Genomic DNA, 21,045 nt, shown 5'->3' with positions numbered 1-21,045 from the left:
GGAAGAAAAAAAAAAACACGTCTATTTACAAGTGAAGCTAATTTTCGAATGTCCTGCAAAAAGTTACAGCACGTGCTGTCCTTGTCTTCTTCTCTTCTCAAAGCGTCCCCTGCCCCAGCTCGCACGAGCGTCGCCAGTTCACCCACACACAGGGGCACACGTGCAAACGCCAACACGCAATGGAAAGAAAATGAAGCTCGGTCCTGTTCCCGCGTCCACTCACGGTGATGGCGGGGCCGATTCTCACACCTCCCGACTAAGTATATTTTTTAGACCCGAAATGTCAAAAATAATATATATAACATCTAAACTCAAACGCGAACGCATATCAGTCATACCTTGCACAGAGTTTGTGACTCGACCCACAAGAATTCAAACTATGAGAGAAATGTCCACCAATATGCAAATCACACGCTAGTAAAGTAATTCTTACTGTGTCCGCCAAGGCTTTAATGCTATCATGACCAGCCTTGTGTCCACACCCATAATATACTGATACTCAAAATAGGGACTTAAAAAAAAAAGGAAACGTTACGTGTGTAAGGTACCGATACAAGACTAATAAACAAAAATAGGAACAGAAGAAGTGTTTTCGTTATCCCTTCTCGCGATGAGCTGTAACATATCTAGATGAGTCAATAAAATCTTCTAAAAGATGCTCTTACGCTGTCCCACAACACGTTCTACCACGCCCTTGGATAAGCTCCTCGCCGTCGGCGTACAGCCAGGGGCGTCGTCGATTGCCCTCAGGGAGGCCTCCTTTTTGAAGGGCACCACGAACGGCTGGTAGCGGTCCGACAGGTGGTCCCGCTCCTCTTATACGTACTCTTCCACCGCGTTCTTGACGTCCACCCACTCCTTCTCTATGCGGTCCATGAGAACCATTTGGACCTCGCGCTCCACAAGCTGGTCCATCTCGAAGGCGCTCAGCTGCGGCACCCGGACTTTTACCGGAATCTCCGTGGCCTTGGCCTGCTTCTCTTTTGGGCTGGGCTGGTCCTCCTTCTTGACGGGCTCGCCCTCGGCCACTTTGTCGGGGTCTCCTCCCTCGGTCGGGGGTGCCTTTTCGCCACTCACCGCCCCCGCCACCGCTAGGTCGCCATCGTTTGCACGCCCAGCACTTGCCTGTCGACCGTCGGGCTTGCGGTCCACGGCCGAGGCGGACACCACCGAGAAGATACCGAGCAGGTTGAGACGCACTTTCACCTTGATCTTGGAAGCCCCGCCCTCGGCCGCGGAGACAACCTTGTTCCCCGTAAAGCTGCCCAGCTGCAGGTTCGGGTGGGGCACCACCGCCTCCTGCGGGTACCTGGCCTCGAGGTTGAAGGGCTTGCTCCGGGAGAAGGTGAGCATCTTGATGAAGGGCAGCCGGTGCCAGTGGGGGTACACCTCTGCCTGGCTGTCCTCTCCCTTGCCCATGTCGTAGCAGAGCTCCATGGGGTAGGGCTGGGCATCCACCACCGCGAAGTCCCGCACCTTTAAGATGGGTGACAGCCTGGCACACTGCAGGGCCCCGCTCCGGGCCACCGCCTCGTCCTGGTGCAGTGTCGTTGAGGGCTCCCGTTGGAACACCTTGCGGAACAGCTGCTTGACCGCCGGCACCCGGGTGCCGCCCCCGACCCGCTCCACCGACTTCACGTCCCGTGGCCACAGCCCGGCCACCGTCGGCGCCCACGCCATGGTGCGCTCGGCACGCGCTAGCGGCTCGGTGGACATGGCCTCGAAGATCTCCCGCTTCACCTTGCCGGCAACGTCCCGGTCGTTCTTGGAGCACTTGACGTTGAGCGGCAAGCCGTGCCGGTTGGCACACATCTGGTTCTTGAGCTTCTCGCATTCGGTGATGAGGCGCATGAGGGCGCACCGGTTGGTGGCCACGTCCAGCTTCTAGCGCTCCATGAACTCCTGTACAAAGTAGCGCACCAGCACCATGCCGGAATCGCGGCCCCCGACTCCATCGAAGGTGGTGGCCAGCATCTTGAGCCGATCCTTGTTGAAGGCCACCAGCGCCACATAAAGCACCGAGTGGGCCATGTCCACGAAGGCCCTCACGCGCACCTTGTCCTCGGGCAGGTCGTTCTTGTAGAAGCCGAAGCTGAGCGCCACAGTCGTTTTCTGCTACCTCACCACCTTCGTGAGTAAGCGGGTCTTCAGCTTCACAAACCGTCGGTTCCAAGTCAACCCTCCCGCAAGCCAATTTTAGGCTGTCGTAGTCATCGGACGTCAACAGCATGTCTATGCCGTTAACCAATTTTTCAGTGACGGCGCACAAGAGCGGCACCTCCAAAGGAACGTACTTAATGTAGCTTGTGGGAAGAGTCATCGGTATATGGCGCAGAACGGCGCTCACGCTGTTCCCGAACGTCCCGGTCAGTGTCACTCTTCCGGACGACCCCTCCAGTTCAGGCGCCACCCCATCACGCACAACGCTAATCACCGCTCCGGAATCGGTAATCGCCTGCACCATCCTCGGGTCGCATTTCACCTCCACTCTCCGCAACTCAGCGCGTGTACTGCTCTGATTGACGTTTATGTCCTAGGACATACTCTGTTGAGATGGTGTCAAATTTGCTGAGATCTTACCCACCACGGAGTTATTTCCTTCTCCATCTGCCTTCTTCCGTGGACAGTCACGAGAAAAGTGTCCTATTCCCTTGCAGTTGAAACACTTCACCCGGGAATTGTCAGGTTTAATGCTCTGCCTTGGGTTTTCGTGTTTCTCCTCGAGAGCAGTGGCTTTTGTTGCGTCGTATGCGCGGCTCTTAGAGCCTGACGGGTGATCTTGCTTTTTACATCGCTCACCCTCGTCGAAACGGGCAGCCAGTACCGCCACCTCCAAGGGTTTCAACCAGTCACCCACCTTGTTGAGGGTTACATATGCCTGCATGTCGGCGGGCAAGGAGTCCCTGATGCGATCGGACACCATCAGTGCGATTAAGTCCTCAAGAGATTCAATCCCGCGGCTTCTAGCATAATATTCGAAGCAGCTTTCAACCCAAGTCGCAAACTGAGTCCAGGGCTCTCTTTCCATTCTGGTGACTTTAAGGAAGAGCCTTCTGTACTCTGCCGGCGACAATCGGAGCTCTAATAGAACCCGCTCTTTTACTGCCTTATATTCACTTGCCTCCCCTACGGGCACCCTATTCACCAGAGCACGCATGCGCTCCGCGAAATAGGGTCGCACCAGGGATCCTCTCAGCCGCTCAGGGACTGCATACGTCTCGAAGACGTGTTCTACACCGTCAAACCAGCTCGGCACTAATATTTCGGACGATGGCATAGAAGTCAATACTCCTTTCATCAATCTGGAAAAACTTAAAACTTCATCTCGGAGGTTGAACTCCATGCCGCCTCCACTGGCTCGGGTTCGGTTCCCTGAGCGTAGATGTTCTAGCTCTAGCTCGAGACGTATTAGCCGTTCTTTCTCCCTCACTAGTTCTATCTCCTTTTCAATTAAGCTGTCTGATCGGAATCCTCCGTTCCCCTCCCCTTGTGTCTGCGAGTTTGCCCCTAATCCACTCGAAGGTGACGATTCACCTGGCCCGTCAACCTCCCTGTTCCGACCCCTATTCAGCTCGGGCATTAGAACCGGCATCCGCCGCTCTGCACTGTCTGTATTTATGGCGGGCACACGTCAAAGAATCACCTAACCGTAAGGTCAACGACTGCCGCTGGATCACAGACGCAGCCCGCTGCTCAGAATAGTCAGGCACGAAAATGATGTCCGAGCTGTAGATTCAGGCGTTCCTCGCTGGAGTGGGCCGGCATCAGGTCCGATGTAGCTCTGTCACCACGAAGTAGGTCGGTGGTCCAGTCTTCAAGGAGCTCATGGTCCAGTCTTCTCTTTAGAAGGCTCCACCAGTGCCACGTCAAGTCGCTGTCCGCCGATTCCGTTGTGAAGATCCCGCCGCCGGGGTCCGCTGACGCAATCCTGTCGACTACGCCAGTAAAGAAGTTCTTTCTTCGAGATTGCGCCGGGACCCGACGACGGAGCCAGCTGATGGCCGCTGACGGAAGAATAAACCAGACAGGACTCCGCGGGTATGGGGAAGAAAAAAAAAACACGTCTATTTACAAGTGAAACTAATTTTCGAATGTCCTGCAAAAGGTTACAGCACGTGCTGTCCTTGTCTTCTTCTCTTCTCAAAGCGTCCCCTGCCCCAGCTCGCACGAGCGTCGCCAGTTCACCTATACACAGGGGCACACGTGCAAACGGCAACACGCAATGGAAAGAAAATGAAGCTCGGTGCTGTTCCCGCGTCCACTCACGGTGATGGCGGGGCCGATTCTCACAACCGGGGTCTACAAGTCGGACCGAAAACACAGCGATGCTGACTGCCGGTCCTGCGCACCTGTCGAGTCAGCTACCGGCTGTGCCAAAAACGACGATGACCACTTTCTTGGCGCAGTGAGCTTTCGCGCTATGGCAGCACTTCAGCGGGACGATCCTGAGCTGCGCCCACTGATCCACCACTTAGACGGACGAGGGGGTACGATTACCCGAGCCTTCTAACTTGCCCTGCCAAGATTCGTCGTCCGGAGAGGTATTCTCTACAAGGAAAACTTCGGAGACAGCAACTCGACTTGGCCCCTAGTGATTCCTATTAGACTTCGAAAAGAGGTCTTCCAAGCCTGCCTCGACGACCCTACATGTGGTCACCCTGGCTACAGCAGGGGTCTTGCATGGATCCGAGAAAAAATACTACTGGCCCAAGCTCCCGAAGACTGTGCACCTCTACGTGCGTTTGTGCCGCGAATGCCAACGATCCAAGAAACCGCTGACGAAGCCGGCAGGGCTCCTGCAACCGATCGCGCCCCCGACGTCACCGTTCCAGCATATTCCAATTTATCTTCTTTGACCTTCTTCACCGTCGACGCAGGGAAACCATTGGATAATCGTGGCAACTGATTATATCACCAGGTACGCCGAGACAAAGCCACTCCTGTCGTGTACCGCCGTGAAAGTAGCTAAGTTCGTCGTTGAGTTTATCGCCCTTCGACACGGCGCTCCCCAAGTCCTGATTACGGATCGAGGCTCCTCGTTCATGGTGCAACTGAAACAATAGATAATCCGTCTGAGCCACATCGACCAACTCAGGACCACGGTATTTCACCCGCAGACCAACAGGCTGACAGGGCGACTAAACAAGGCCATCACCGACATGATCTCGATGCACGTGGTCGTGCAACACAAGACGCGGGAGGAGGTGTTTCCATACGTTACGTTTGGGTACAGCACGGCGGTCCAAGGAACCACTGAGATTACACCTTTTCAGCTGGTGCACGGCGAAAATGGTGACAACGACGCTCGACGCCATGCTGCCCCACGACCCGACGGACGACGGCACGGACGACGCCAAGCTGGTCACCCAACGAGCAGAAGAGGTACGCCAGCTAGCCTGCCTTTGCATAAAAGGCCAGCAACGTGTCGATGCTGGCCGGTACAACCTTCGCCGCCGCGATGTGGAGTTCCAGCCTGGAGACAGGTTGTGAGTGTGGACGCTCGCTGGCCGCCGCGGCCTCAGCAAAAATTGTTAAAACTTTACTTTGGGCCCTAAAAGGTCATTCGCCACCTTGAGGACTTGAACTACGAGGTACTCCGCGACAAAAATCGACCATCAGGACGCCGCCAGCCACTAACCGAAATCGTCCACATAGTTCGACTCAAATCGTCCTACGTGCGTTAGGATTGTGGCATTGCACGTTTATTTCGTTTGACCGAAAAATTTCTAGCCATTTCTGTTTTCCTTTCGCGTTGCATCGAGACGATGCACTTTTAAAATGGGGGATAATGCCGCCCACAGGGCCGAGAAAGCAACGCTCGGTCACGGACTTCTAAAAGATTCGCGCTTATTCTGGTTCCCGTTGTAACTTTCGTCCTTCTTTCTTGTTCTCGAAAATCACAGCTCATTCTCGCCCCGAGCGCGCGACGCTCGAACCTTCTTTGGCGAACTTTCGAGATAGTGACACACTGTAGATACACAGCTGCCCGCGACCTTGTCGAGTCAGTCTCGCCCTCGCTCTCTGTTACGCCACCGAATCGCCGCCTGCTTTTCTGCTGCCTCGACCTTCTTTCTTTACCTATTTGACTTTCCAGAAGTTCGCCCTTTAAACCTTTATTTTCAGTTCACTAGTTCACTCTTCGTCTTATAGTCACCATCATTCGTGAGAATATAAGGGCTCCACCATTTTGTACACGCTGCCCTTCGCATTAAGCATGCAACCTACTGGGCAACATCAACGTCTTCTATAATGGTACATTCGGCTGGTCGTTTTCCAGCACTCCAACCATATCAATCAGATTTGCGAGATTCGGGATCATCTCAAATTCCGATCTAGAATAACGACGCGCGTCAGCCGAACGCCAGAGCGCTAACATGGACACCAATGGTGAAATTTCGAAACCGATCCCCTACGATAACGCAACCTACCGCCTGGTACAAAGGGTTCGTCCTATACCTTTCATCCATCCAGGACTGCAAAAAAAAAAAAGAGAACAGCTTTTTCTAAGTTACCTAAAATAGAAGAAAGAATTGACTGACCATTTATCAAGCTGTTGCTGTGAACATAATTAAGCGCTAGAAAATAGCCTCTTCTACAAATATAAGCTCGTTTTAATACGACATCATTGCTTAAAGGCTCGTGTAGAATATTCTTAAAAATCCGCCGCAGGAAAGCATACAAAAAGGTTAAGAAATTTATAATTTATCTTTTATAATAAACCGGGTGCAAGTTTAAGACAGGAAGATTCCTTGTACGAAGGAAAGGGATCGTGCAGTGTCGCGTTAAAACTGTTCTCAGCGGGTTTCTGATATCTACGCGGGTGGACGATAAAAATAGAAGTTGCGATTAATACGACGAAATCAGATAAAATTTCATTTTTGTGAAAAGGTGCTCAAGGACCTTGTGCATTTTGATAAAATTATGTAGCAGCCTCTTTTTCTAACATTATAGACATAAAATATGTGCATATCGATGAAACACTCAAACAGTCAATCTTACAAACGCTGAGTTAACAAGAGGTTGTAAAAGGTATAATGTAGCTTAGCCATAGTCGAAGCAGTAATATTTCGAGCATAAATTCATTTATAAACAGCAATTTCTAGTCGTTTTTTTCACTGGGAATTATCAATAGGCGTCGGAAAGATATTATAGTTAACACATACACGCCGCTACATCGCGGGGCACATTAAGTACGAATGTTCAATCGCAAGCCCTATTGCTTAGCTAAAAGCAGCGATTCTTATATTGTTAAGGCTGATTATTACGTAGCACGTAAGTGATATCTAGGCTCTAGCACAGATATTTTTGAGGGTAACATAGTTATTGTGCACAGGCTCAAAACAAACAAAATACTAGGAATAGAACCTTACACAACCGGTTGGGTGCAATGCACACTGCTCACCAAACTTATAAAATACGTGAAATGTCTCTTATATCGTCGAATAGCGCGACAATCGTTATCACGGAGGCAGTCAAAAAAGCTGCTCCATGACGTAGCACTCAATGGAGCACCCCGCACAGGGGACACTGCGAAGGTCAACGTAAACTACAACCGTAAATCCAAAGGCGCGACATGCGCAGAGTTTCGGTTTTGTCTTTCTTTTCGCTCAGTGATGACTTTAAAGTGAACGACGCGGCTGTGGCTCGAGCGAGACATGGAGAAAGGAAGAGGAAAAAAAGGAAGACGCGCGAGGGCCGTGAAGAACGTCGGTTGGGCATCGGTTCGATCTGTACTGTAAATAGACGTTCCTTTTTATTCCTCTCTACTTCATGGAGTCCTGTCAGTCATTTTTATGACCACCAACATCCGCAGACCATCGACGTTCTGTCATCGGGTCCCTGACGCAATCGTAAGAAAAGAACGAACCTTCGCTGACACCGCTTGCTGAAAGTTGAAACTGTGGTTGGACTGTGGACAATGCGATTCCAGCACTCATCTAAGCACCGTAGTGCAACGGGTGCGAAAAACGCGGAGAAGGCGCGGCAGACAAAATTGCTGCATTCCGTGCGATCCAGCGGACATTTCGGCTCTGAGTGAGCGGCCTACCCTGCTCGGGTCTGCTCCAATCACCGCTACGTCGTGAGCAGTTTTTTGGCTGCATCAAGTGTAGCGATTAGACAGAGTTCGCGGGTTCTGTATCATTCTGGTGAGCACCATACAGGCATTGGCATTCGAGTAACTAATATCCGAGACAGATTACCGCCTTTATTTTCCTTCGTCGTCAACTCTTCATTGGCGGAGGAGAGGTCACCTGCGCTAAAGTTTACTTTTGAGCTTGCGAGGAAGCCGCATTGGGGAGCGCCGGGTTTTGGGCGGGACATGTGTTTTGCTTTTGCGCTCGCGAAATGTAAAGCTTGCACTCAAGTACGACGAGTAGGAATCTTTGTGAAGCTTCGGACATTATGTGGACTACGAAAACATTAGTAAATACGTTTTCTTTTTTTTTCAGTTTTAAAGTGGTTCTGAGCAAGCGGACGACACAATGACTACTACAACCAAGCCATGCGAACGCGCATTTTTGGGTCCGAGAGATACACGACGGCGCATCCGCGCTGAACCACCACCTCAAATCGTTCCAGTCGTCTCTTCTGCAAAAGCGATGGTATCTTCTCCTGCAGTATCTGAAGTCATATATTTGAGACCGCTCCAATGCTCTGCTCCGCAAGCAGTGCGCGTAGAGCTACTTTAGTTGACATAAAAATTCGGTCTGTGTAATTACACGACCCGGCGACAATCGCAGGCCCATTTTGACGCGATAGCGTTTAGGAGGTAGTGTCACAAAAGTTCGGCGTCGTCGTCGGCGTCGGCGTCGGTGGGGCCAAAAAATCCTATATGGCAAACGGTTGTAAACACGCGTCACGCCACCCTTGGCTGTGATGTCACGACCTTATCGACCCGCTAAATCTAATGGGAAACATTTCCGCTAATAGGCCATATGCGAAATTTGGAGCGCCATCTAGTAGCGCGCCGAGAACTACGTCCGCCATCTTATTAATGGCGAGGAAACGAAACCAGAGACCCGACCGGCAGAGACCCCATGTAAACAAGCAACCGCGCTTCGGTCGAGAGATGCGATGCCAGTGATTGCTGCGTTCCGCTGCGGATGCAGCGATAAACCTTCGATTCATGCATGACGTGAACGTAAACGAGAACAGGGTTGACCTTTTTTGCTTATTTTTATTTGTCACTTGAGACGCAGCTTTTGACAAAAACAATCGGTGACAACGCGAAGAAACATGCGGACCTTATCGCGCGGCTTGAAGCCATTTACAGCTATTGAAATGGGCCCTGATCATTTTTTAGGAGTTGTACCAAATTTGTTTGTGACCTTTTTTATTTTATTTGCGTTGTAGTGTCGGCCTGGCCTTTTTCTCGATGCGCAAGCAGCTCAATGCATGCGGACGAGACCAAGGATGTTAAGCGAGGCAAAAATATGGCAGTTTTTATAATATGCGCCACCAACCATAATTGAAGATGCGTATTGTTAACAGTGGTATGGTTAGGTCACGGTGTGGGTTAGGTTCATCGCAGTGGCTAAAACTTCGATATCGGCGGCGGCAAAAATTTACGTTGCGGACGTCGAATGAAGCAACACGGGCGGTGCCAACTCGATTTTACAACCTCCTTTTCTTTTCTTTTCTTTTTTTTTTGTTACAGCCGAGGTAGAAATTTTGTTCTGTGCAAAGAAGCTCGGGGATAGTTTTGAGACAGTCACTGCAGTTATTCTGCCAGGGTTGTACAAATCTTCATTATTAGCGCAACATCCATCAACTGTGCTTGAGGTCAATGCTATTTGAAACCAATTTTAGCCCTTTGCAACGCTTGAAAAATATTGCACCGGGGCAGTTTCCTTTAGAAGAGCACAGCATGTTCCACCGAAAACCCTCCACCAATAAGAACAAAAAAAAAAAAAAAAGAGAGAAACTGATTTTGAGTCATGTATTAGCGTGGAGCAGTATACCGCTAAACAGTACGACTTCGAGCGTATTCGCATCGAAGAAAAGAATTAAAAGTGTTTTCATGGATGAAAGGCATGACGGCCTAGTCCTTTCGGAAGCCTGTGCACATACTGGCGACCACAAGCTTCCACAGCGAAGGCCTAGGACTTGGTCCGCTGCATCGACGAGGTTGTCGCCAGCGTGCACAGGCCTCCGAGTTTTGTCAGACAGTTGCGGTAGGTTGTTTTAACTGTTCGTCCGCATAATATTGTGGGAACGCGGAAATCAGTTGCTGCGCCATCGCACATTGCCCATACGGCTGTCTCCGATGCCTCCACCGTGCTTCGGTACCGAGAACACTTGCCAACCTTAAAATGGCGACACTCTCAGTGTTGTCAGACATCAAAGCAATTTCGCATAAGGTCTATTATGGCGGTAAATGTTGCCGCTAAATATAAGAAAAAAGCTTTCAGCCAAATTTAGAGCGATACTAAAACCCCAAATTTAGCAGACAAATTTCCCGGCAAATCTAGCAAACTATTTTCCCCCAAAATTTAGCAGACTGTTTTCCCGAGACATATAACGGAACATCCTTCTTTGCCACATTTAGCGGACAATTGTTCCGCCAACTTTGGCGGGAAAATTTTATTGGAACCGCGTGACGCCACATGAGATGTTACGCTACCCACTATGCCCCGTTTGGCCTTACGTTGGACCACAGCGGACGTTACTAGAGCCGCCTCAACCAATCCAGCGCTGTGGAACTACTATCACGTGACAACGCAGCCGCACCCCACGTATCTCTGGGTCCCTCTTGAAGGTCACGTGGCCCTCACACGGCACTGGATTGGCTTTGATACGGCTCGTAGCGTTGTCTGAGGTCCATCGTGAGGTGAAACGGTGTGTAGACCACGCGCACACGCTTCAACAGCGTGGGAATGAGCGCGTGTTTAATGTTAAGGCTTTGCAATCGGGGCCCGATAACGTTATTGCTTCCCACTCTGAAAGCCCAAGCTTAAGCGGCCCCCAAGTTCTTAGAACGCAGCTCTTAGGCGCCCGTTTCCGTGTTTCGCGGCGTCGGTATCGCCGTCGGCGTCGGTATCCCCGTCGGCGTCGGCGTAATCGCGCTAAATGCAGCGGAAAAATTGACGCCGCGCGACCTCGACACCAATTCAGTTTCCTCGCCAAATTTAGCGGGGAAACTGACGTCACATGACTTGGTGTCACGTCGGCTATGAGCTAATTCTGTTTCTTTGCTAGATTTAGCGGGAAAATTGATATCACGTGACCTCAACAGCAATTCAATTCCCCGCTTCGCAACCGACTTAAAAGCGCCCAACAGATGAGGTCAGAGTAAGAAACACGTATGACAGACAAGCGCTTGTCCATCGTACGTCTTTCTAACTCTGTCGGCGTTTTTTTGTGCACTTTCCAATCAGGATTTGTAAACGTCTTTCATGTTTTCACATATGGCTCATCTGCCTTCTCCGTTCTCGAAAGCACATTCTACATTCCGCTCCCCACTCAAGCTTGTGACAAAAAAAAAATCTTTAACGGGTCAAATGATTCCAGTTCCTCACTGTAAATGACAAAAGCGTACTATTCTCACTGGTCAGGGAGCAAAAGGAAGTCAAGAAATAAATCGGTCACCTTCAATATTCCGGAATACGTCAGTATAATCGGATTTTCTTCTCCCCGCTCTACGATCACTTCGAGAGGGGCGAAGGACACTGGGCGAATCTTTATCTGCACAAAAATGTAAGACGAAAAATAAGGCTTTCGTCGTGCAAATGTAGAGTGTAGAGAAGGAAAATAAGACACGGGACAGTTACCGCTAGGAATTGCCGTACTGTGTCTGAAGTAATCCAGGGTATCACGCGGAGCATGGCAATGGGTTTGTAGCTTGTGGGCAGACTGCACGCCTCGGCGATGATGGCCATGTTTTGTGCCTGGATTTTCTGCGAAAGAAAATAGACACGCAGCGCTCCTTGAAAATCTTTAGAAGCAAATCAAACAAGTTTCATGTAACGTTTTTCACGGCGGAGCTCTTAGGGGCTAGTTTCCACAGTATTTTGTCCGTGGGCAAATAAATCTCGACACAAAACTCTGGACAGCAATCGCCTCTATAAGCAACGGCGACCTTTCCAGCCTTTCCACTCTTGCTTGCCGACTTCCGGCCGGCCATTACTTCATTCCCACCATAGTACAGCTTCGCTGGTATTGCTGCACCAGAGAGGAAAAGCCTGAAAGTTTTTTTCTCTTCAATTTCACGTTGTGTTTCATGTGAGGCATCTGCGGGGATTATTCATAAATATAATTTTGCAATTAGAAAATAATTTATTCTTTTAACAAAACAATGCCACTCCTCACTCGGTGCTATCTTTAACAAGGCGAGAATTATAGACAGTATTAAATGTTTAGCGCCAACCAATATAATCGAAACCACTCTAATCAATGATCCCATCGTAGATGGTATTGAAACAAATTGGTGGGGGGGGGGGGGGGGGGGGGGGAGGGCAACTCAAACGTAAAGGTTCCGCAAGTAAAGTTCTTTTGGGCGTAGCGTAGCTACTTTTCTAGATAACTGGATATGCCACGTCATTGCTGGTCAGCCACGTGGGTTCGCTGCCTATCTTCTGAGACCCAACTGAGGCAATAGAACGCAAAAAATGAACTGCTCGGACCGAATTTAGTTGTGCGTTACGTTTCCGAGTGAACACCGCGCATGATCTTGGTTAGATTTGCTAGAGCTGCAGAATTCCGCGTGCTTATAGCGCAACCATGCTCCTGGAAAGAGATATGGAAAATGAAAACATGTCCAATCAATTTATTTCAAATTAAACCAAGCCGCAGCTGCCTCGTCCAGCGCGCTTTTCTGCGGGTTACAGAGGCTAAGAGTAAAGACCGGTTCAGACACTTGCTTTTGAGTGCCTTTGACTGCGTTGCGTCGAGAACCGAAAGCGAGTCACCGGCACATCTGTGCTTCGTATGAAGCGTGCAACCCAATTCAAAGAATCATCTTAGCACGCGATATAAGTAGCAGGGATGTCCTGGTTTCTCGCTGCGGCAACGCAGTCAAACGCAGTAAAACGAAACTGCCTGAACCAGGCTTAAGAGTGCGTAGCCAAATTCGATTACGGAGCCTCCGTCAATCGTCCCGTTGAAACGGCACCTTTTGTCAATGCTATTGCGGAATGCAATTCATGACCTACTGATGTCCAGTGCATAACGAGAACTTCGGCAATTTCTTTTAGAGTCGCTCGTCCGTCGGCGATGAACTGTGCGAATAGGCTTAGCGTTGAGCAGATCGCAGCGTTGACGCACATTCCGAGTGGCGAACATTTTGACTGTGCACTCCTTCAGCCGCACGACGATCTGATTTGACCGCGGTAGGTCCCAGAAAGAATTGCCGAGCTGAACACCACGCAATTTCACGTAACACAGAACTTCGAAAACACGACGTCTCCCTTGCTGCGCCAGTCGAGGTAACTGCCATCTTGAAACTGGCGGTCTCGTTGGGTCCGAGATCTCTCGAGAGCGTCCCGCAAAGCCCGCTAGCCCGCCTCGGAAAATCCCCAGCGTTGCGTGCGTACGCAATACGCTAGCTCTTCTACTGCGTTCTGCGCAAGCGCACTCACGACCCGTAATTTCCTTGCGTACGCAAAGCCATCGCGTACGGTCCACTAAAACTGTCTAATGTCGTTGGCCGTGATCCTGGCCTTGTCACTGCAGCAGTGGTGAATGTGTCAGACACCTGCTCTGCTGGAAAGTGCTCTCCATTCTGAGAGTTCAGAGAAGTTTCGGTCGCCAGGAGTTGAGGCGCTGAAACGACAGTGAGAGCGCTCACTCGCACTTCTTTTTTAGAACTTCGACGCCCACCCGCCAAGAGAGCAACATCCAGTTGCATGCCATTGCGGCTTTTCTGACGTAATTTGTTGCCACTTTGGGAATTCTTTTGAATGGGCAGAATAGAACGCTAAAAACACCAGTAAGCTACGCGTTCCGAACACCCTTTTTAATTTCCAATGACTTCCTTGTCGACCCGTCCAAAGCAAACCTCGCTTCTGTTTTGAACTTCATAGAGTATGCATTATAGCTTCAGTAGGAGGGTATGCACTTGGGCTAGTTGGTGATCCATGTTTGTGAGGGTAAAAGCGCTAAAAACAACGGACGAGTAAAAGAAACGAACAAAAAAGAGCGCTCTGTGTTGTACGTTTCTTTTACTCGTTCGTTGTTTTTAGCACTTTTGCCCTCACAAACATTATAGCTTCAGCAGAGATCATTTTAGGAACTCATCTTACGCTAAATTTAATTGTAGGAACGTGTCTGCTATTCCATTAAAAGTTAAACAGAGTTGATCATGCTGAAGAAGACCTTGGTGTACATAATCTGTTACGTACAAAAAACACAAACCGGATGTGATATTCGTTAGGCACATCCTCTTCACATCAGGATTAATCTTTTTGGGCACCCGTCATTTTCTTAGTGAGCTTACTGCTCATTGACCCAAGAAGTGTATACCATACCCGCTGTTTAAGTCACTGGATATATATAGTACTTGGTTAGAAGCCACTTACCCACGGGTTGAAGCACTGAACAGAGTTTTTTCTGTGCGTCCTTAAACTGGTCCTGGGAGCTTAGATACTTTATACTTGCCGTGAAACTATATGTAACTGCCGAATCTGACGAACAAGCGTAACTGACAGCCAGATATGACGAGTTTCTTTTATAAAACGAAAAAAGAAAGATGATGGTCTTTATATTAGACCGATCTCACCACGCATTCGACGCATGCGCGAGGCAGCCATAACTTTAGTTCATAGGAGGCAATCGGCAGTGCACGAGACTGTTCGTGGCCTGCACGCGCAGAGCTCCAGCCAGGTTGTCGCACGCGCAGAGAGACTAAACTTCCCTTAATGCATTGCGGCAGCGGTGGCGTATTCAAACTGGCTGGTGAGATCGGTCTATTGTGCGTGTTATAGATTATAATCAACGAGCTCTGCCTCCTACTTCATTCTTGATGGCTGGCAGCATTTTCGAAATAAAAAAACACGAATAAATACGTAATATAAGAGTCACCAGAGTTTAGTTAAACGAAAAGCCTCTTGGCCACGGTCACTGATATTAGGTGAATGTACATACATTTGGTGTGCTCTTTAGCAATCGGCTTGTGTGCTCATTGGTGTTTATCAATATGCGAGAACCCACTTCCCTTCTGGGAAATACCCGCCCGCCGTAACCAGGTAGGTTTTCGTGACTAAATCTAAAACGCGCCCCCAGTCACTCCCTTTTTCCTTAGAGTGGAGTCCTTTTGTCGTCTTGATTGCACCAATAAATAATTTTTCTTAGCATCGGCTGTAGGGAATGGAAAAAACTAGGCGCCAGAATGACTATCAAAATATTAAAAAAAACTGCCATAAACTGTCTTGTGTAAGAATGTTGGATGATTCTACACTTCACGTTTATCATTTATTTTTGTTCAAGAGGGCTTTGGCCGGGGGGGGGGGGGGGGGGGGGTGGAGTGGGTGCGTAGGCTGAATAGAACTGTTTCTTTTTTTATTTTTGTATATTATTTATTCCTCCCGATTTCTTTGGGACTTCACGTTGTATAGGCACGAACCAGTATACTACCTTCTTTTCTAGAAGAGAGTCAGTGAAAATACACGGTAGCATATATGTTGTATTATAAATGTATCTATTTAACTCTAACATCTCCATACCTCGATCATCGCAACCACGCTTCTAGGGTGTTTGAGCTGGAGAGATTTGAATGAAGTTCCTTAATAGCTCAGTTTCTTTCCACTAGGAAGTATTAAGTTTTTTTGTTGTTTTTTTCAGGTGAAGCTCTTGCATTTAAAAAAATCAGGTCTTAGACTTTATTTCAACATTCTGAAAACATACAATTAAAGTAACCATGCAACGATATTTGGTTGGAATGCTGTTTACTTTACACCAACTTATTCATTCTGGTTTAATCCAAGTAAACACGTACGTAAAGCCTTTCGCCAAGAACATTTTTTTTTTGTGTGTGTCACGGTAAATTCTCAAGAATAAAACATGGTGGCGTAATAATGAGAATGAAATTATTGACGTGGTCACAGACGTATCCTATGTTTACGGTATACAAATGCGACTCGCAGATTGAACCCGAGCACTGCGTGAGCACTCGACTAGGACTCGTGAGAATGAATGCGTCGTCGAGCAGTCAAGTTCAGTCACTGAAATGCCGGGAATAGCCGGCCCACAACGATGTTGGGAATTCTGCACGTGCCTTGTGCTTGCCAACACCAGTGCATGGCTCTGATGAACATTGATGACATAAAATCGGTACCAGGTCATGAGGCCGTATGTTATGGCAGCGAGTTAAGGGAATATACTCTGATCGTGCTTGCCTGCTGTTACTCTGCGACTGCCACTGAGCAGTAGAAAATAAAAAACGAATACCTGTTTCTCAGTTATTCGTTAATAATTCTTTGTGATGTTTACTACAAGTACAAAAATTATGGCACACCCCTTTATCTTCTAAAGATTGTGAGCTTCCACTCAATCTGCGGTCGAAGTTTTTGTGGGTGTATATTGTTTATTTGAAGTCAATGTTATCAGAGAAGGAAGTTGACTTTGTAAAGAAAGTGTGGTGATTAAAATTTAGTAGCTGTGTTTCAGACGTTTTGGCTGGCCCATTGTTTACTCCGTCTCTTGTTTTAGTATATTTTCTACATTAGCACATTTTGTTTGAAAACAAATTGCGCTAGAAGAAGCAACTTTGCGTTTGAGATAGAAAGAAACAAGTGTGTCCATTGGACGTACCTTGCGCCCGACAGTTTAAGTCCACGGGGTGCAAGTGTGTTTTATATTCTCTCATAAATCACTATTGAATCTTACATACTTTACCTAAGCACACTTCGATTGATGCTGCGAAGTCAAAGGCTTTATCCCCGCTATATCAATGAAGGAACAGGAGTGAGTTGTATCTTTTTTTATCTTCTTTTGAAAACCTAGTGACATGTCGTGTGGAGGCAAGGTTAGAGGTTTGATGTGGGGAGGCAAGGTTAGAGGTTTCTGTACTGAAACGTCGCAATGGACGCCGCTGTGAGTACATTTGCTGCATATTTAAGGCATTTTGATATGACAAGTTGCAGCATATTCAAGTTTATGCACGCAAAAAAAACAAAAAAACACAACATCACAGTTTTAAAAGTAATAAGACGTAAGTTTTGTAATTTTTTATAGCCGCATGATACGGATGTTATGTTCGTTCACAAGAAGAACTGGCCATTATCATTATCTTTTTGAAACGATAGGTTTCCTCGGGATGCGAAGTGTTTATTTGACTGAATTTTACTTCACTATTTGAAGCATAAACTTAAAACTTTGCAAGTCATTTTTTTTTTTCCAACTATAAATGTGCCCTGCAAAATTCAGACAAAGAAGCCTAACGTTTACACAATTCGCCTTCCTGAGTATTAGTATACAAGGTGATTCAAGGAGAGGCTAGGCTCTTTAAATCGACCTCAAAATTCGGTTTCTTAACCCATCGCACTACGAATTTGTGCAGCGTTGCCCACAGATGGTGCTTTTTCTTTTTTTGTAAAATTTGCGAAGAGCGACTTTACCTGAGGAAAAAGTAAAGAAAGAAAAAGGCTTAGCTCCTATTTAAACGCAGCGAAGCCACCGGTCTTCAACAACACGGCCCCGTTTCACACGGGAGACAAGAGATGGCCCAACGAACGCCGCCTACGAACGAGCGTACGGCGCCGAGAGCCGTTGTCTTTAGCAGATGATCTTTTCAACTCAAAAGCGGCGCGCGTTCCGCAAGCGGCAACAGTCGCAGAAACAAAAACAGGCGCGGTAATAACAAGGAACTGCAGTTGCCTGTGTGCTAAAGAAGCCGGCTCTCGGCGTCGTATGCTCGTTCGTTGGCGGCCGTTGGCGTCGCGACCGCTTCCGCCATCTCTTGTCTCCCGTGCGAAACGACGCCGTGCTGTTTGAAGACCGGTAGCTTCGCTACGTTTCCATAGGAGCTAAGCCTTTTTCTTTCTTTACTTTTTCCTCATGTAAGTTCGCTCTTTGCAAATTTTACAAAAAAAAATGCACCATTTGTGGTCAACGCTTCACAAAGTCGTAGCGCGATAGGTTAAAAAACCTAATTTTGCGTTCGATTTGAGGAGCCTGGCTTCTCCTTGAGTCACCCCGAAGAGTGTGCCTTGCCAGCAAGACATGCTCGAAGAAAGAGTAAGTAAACGGGCGAGCTGATTAATGTTACAGCTATTTAAAAAAACGAGAAAAAAAAAAAACGGAGACGCCGAACGTTTGCCACTTCTACGTCCGTCGTCTCCGCTCGTTTGTCTCCTTTTAAATAACCTTGTTTTTCTATTTTTTTTTTATTTTTGGGAATTCGGATTGCCGTTAAGTAGAACGACCTCACGCAACATGAACCTGCTCTAAGTTTATGGCCGAAAGAACACATATGCGGCACTAAAATGATACAATTGTACTCTCTTAAATGGCAGAAAGAGGAACAATTAATGTGTAATTTTATATACATTTACCTTCCTAGGCGCACCTCCCGTCAAAAGTGATTGACCTATACTTCGTTTCATCATAAGTCTAGACAAATCGGACGCTTCTAGCTAATGGCACGCCATTGCTGAAGGTGTTCGTCATGTTTCTATACGCGTTTTGTCAACGCTGGACCAAACATAAAAAGAAAAGACCTAGTGGCTTGCACTTTTCACGCTGCTTGATTGGTTCCATTATCTCGTAGTGCCGGCTACTTCTGGACTTAAGCTGAAACAAAATCTAGTACAAAAACATAGAAACTCTAATTTATAAACAACGCAAGCTTTTGCTTATGTCCGTACATTATAAATCTTATTTGACTTAGAGTATGACACATTAAGTTTAGATGGCACAACGTAGTTTGAGCATTATCGTGTCAAGCCCAGCGAACACCACCTAAACAGATGGCCTCCGCATGGTCGCCTCTCCCGCTATGAAACGTCATCAGAGTCCGATGGCGCTAACTCGGCTCTGGGGCCCAAACCCGACCTTCGACGCTGTGATTGGACACAAGCCCCAGCCGGACAATGACAAAGCACTCGTGGCCAATCGCACGGCCTCAATCGATCTGACTGTGATGACGCTTGCAGAGGCCTTCTGTCTAGGTGGTGTTGGTCCAGCCTGCTCCCGTAACATACCATTCGTATCAGCTTGTAGTCTTCCGTGTCCAGCTGCCCGTCCTTCTGCATGTCGATAAGCTCCTTGCTCAGGTCGTTCAGAATGCTCGTGCTGGCCTGGCGACTGCGGAAGGCTACTATGATGTCCGGAAAGCGAGACTGCATAGAGGCACTCCTCTGAGCATGATGCGATAAAACTTATGAATGACGCATGCCTAACCCAATCAAAACGAGAAAATGATTTTACGGCCATGTTCCTGCCGAAAGAAAATTTGACTTTAACATTCGAGAAACCGAAGATACAAATAACGGAGAATAATTAAAAAGGAATAATAAACGTGAGGAAAAAAATCCCCGGAGAAAGGGAACGAGAGGGACAAAGGACAAACACAGATCTCCAAATACAGCTAGCTGACAGGTGCGCGACCGAAAAAATCCGCCTGGTACGGGTATTGAACCCGGGTCATCTCCATCCCCAGTGGAGTGCTCTACCTTTGTCCCTCTTGTTCCCCGTTTTGAGGGATTATTCTTATCATTTTTGTTCAGCTCTATTGCACCTTTGCTTTTATTGCATTATAATAGTAAACGTACCGGTTTTCTTGTTAATTACAAATCTGCAGTGTCACATCTTTCCCAGGCGCATTGGGAAAATACTCGTATGTTCAGGCTTCCGGATGTTCGATAATCCTTATATTCATTCATAAAATAAAATCTTATAAATAAAAGTATGTAAATTTTACTTTGTTCCCTTTTTTGCTACATATTATCGCATCTCGATCACCGCCAGAAGATAGGCATACAGTCATGTAAAAGTACGACAGTTAAGTTGTTTGTCCTTTCGGTGGTGTGGAAGGAAGGTTCCACTCCTATGGTCTAAAGCGTGGTGGCGCGAACGTCGCTGAGTAAAAGGTCAACTCACTGCTTCTATTGAGCTATTAGCATTTATTTACACTTGTCCAACTCCAAGTTACAAGTCCCAACTTGGGAGACCATCCTCCCTCGACCAGAGCCTCGGCCAAAGTCCAAACCAAAAAGTCCTCCTCTCTCCCCAGTCATAGGTGTTTGAGGGCGCTGAACCCCTCACTCTCAGGTGAGTGTCAACCAATCATTTCAAAGTTTTCTGGAGCCACGTGACGTCCACCGTCCAATAGCTGGCAAGGGTGTCGACTCCATTCGTTCACTTGCCAACGGACTACAGCCGACAGCTCCTTAACATCGTCCATGCATCCCGTTGCAGACAGAGCGGCGCCTTTTCGGAACCCCCCGGTTGAAACTGAAGAAGCCCCGTAGAGTGCACAAGCCTCCAGATTAAAAATAAACACAAAAAACAACCCTTTCTGAGGGGCCATCGAGGGGGGGGGAGACACAGGAAGACGCTTTCCAAGGGGGACGCGTCAACGGAAAGGCGCACGCGGTCACTCGTTAGATAAACACAACCACACAAAATGACCCGGGGGGGAGGGGGGGGAGGGGGGGGGGGCATACATGATACACGCCGCCAGACAAGACGACCGTCGCGCGGCCGATCGAGAAACCGGCCGTCTTCCCCAGGACCCTTACACAGCTCTTCGAACTCAACCATACTTTTCACAATTAATCGCTTCGAACTCAACTATACTTTTCACAATTAAATATATATATAATTTCAATTAGATTGGCGATTACCTCAACTCAAGGAAACAGTTCGGGTTAATTAACGGTGTACAGTACTCTTTATAAAAAAAAATATTATCCGTAGTCCCGCAGAGGTCGTTACTCTGACCTCTCTTGTGTTTAATATCTATTATCGATATAGATCATACCATCTCTTCATAAATTCGATTATATGCAGATGATTGAATTTTGTACAGTGATGCTGATTTGTTTACTCTTCAAATCAATTTAAATACCGTTGATGCATGGCGCATGCCTCTAAATGTGTCTACATTTT

The 21,045-nt window shown here is 47.9% G+C and overlaps 1 protein-coding gene across 1 annotated transcript in view; it reads right to left on the bottom strand.

Annotated features, from left to right (window-relative positions):
- Positions 1 to 21,045, bottom strand: part of LOC121047207 — a 51,415-nt gene that overhangs the window by 26,566 nt on the left and 3,804 nt on the right. The window contains exons 3-5 of the mRNA XM_042288044.1: positions 19,137 to 19,292; positions 11,772 to 11,897; positions 11,590 to 11,685 (exon numbers count right to left, since the gene is read on the bottom strand). Of these exons, the coding sequence (XP_042143978.1) occupies positions 11,590 to 11,685; positions 11,772 to 11,897; positions 19,137 to 19,292 (378 nt within the window). The remainder of the gene's footprint in view (positions 1 to 11,589; positions 11,686 to 11,771; positions 11,898 to 19,136; positions 19,293 to 21,045) is intronic.

This window comes from Ixodes scapularis, unplaced genomic scaffold (genome assembly GCF_016920785.2).
Source record: "Ixodes scapularis isolate PalLabHiFi unplaced genomic scaffold, ASM1692078v2 ptg001013l_1__unscaffolded, whole genome shotgun sequence".
NCBI classification, from domain to species: Eukaryota; Metazoa; Arthropoda; class Arachnida; order Ixodida; family Ixodidae; genus Ixodes; species Ixodes scapularis.
The sequence above is the reverse complement of the archived record's forward strand: the minus strand, read 5'-3'. Positions and strand labels throughout refer to the sequence as shown.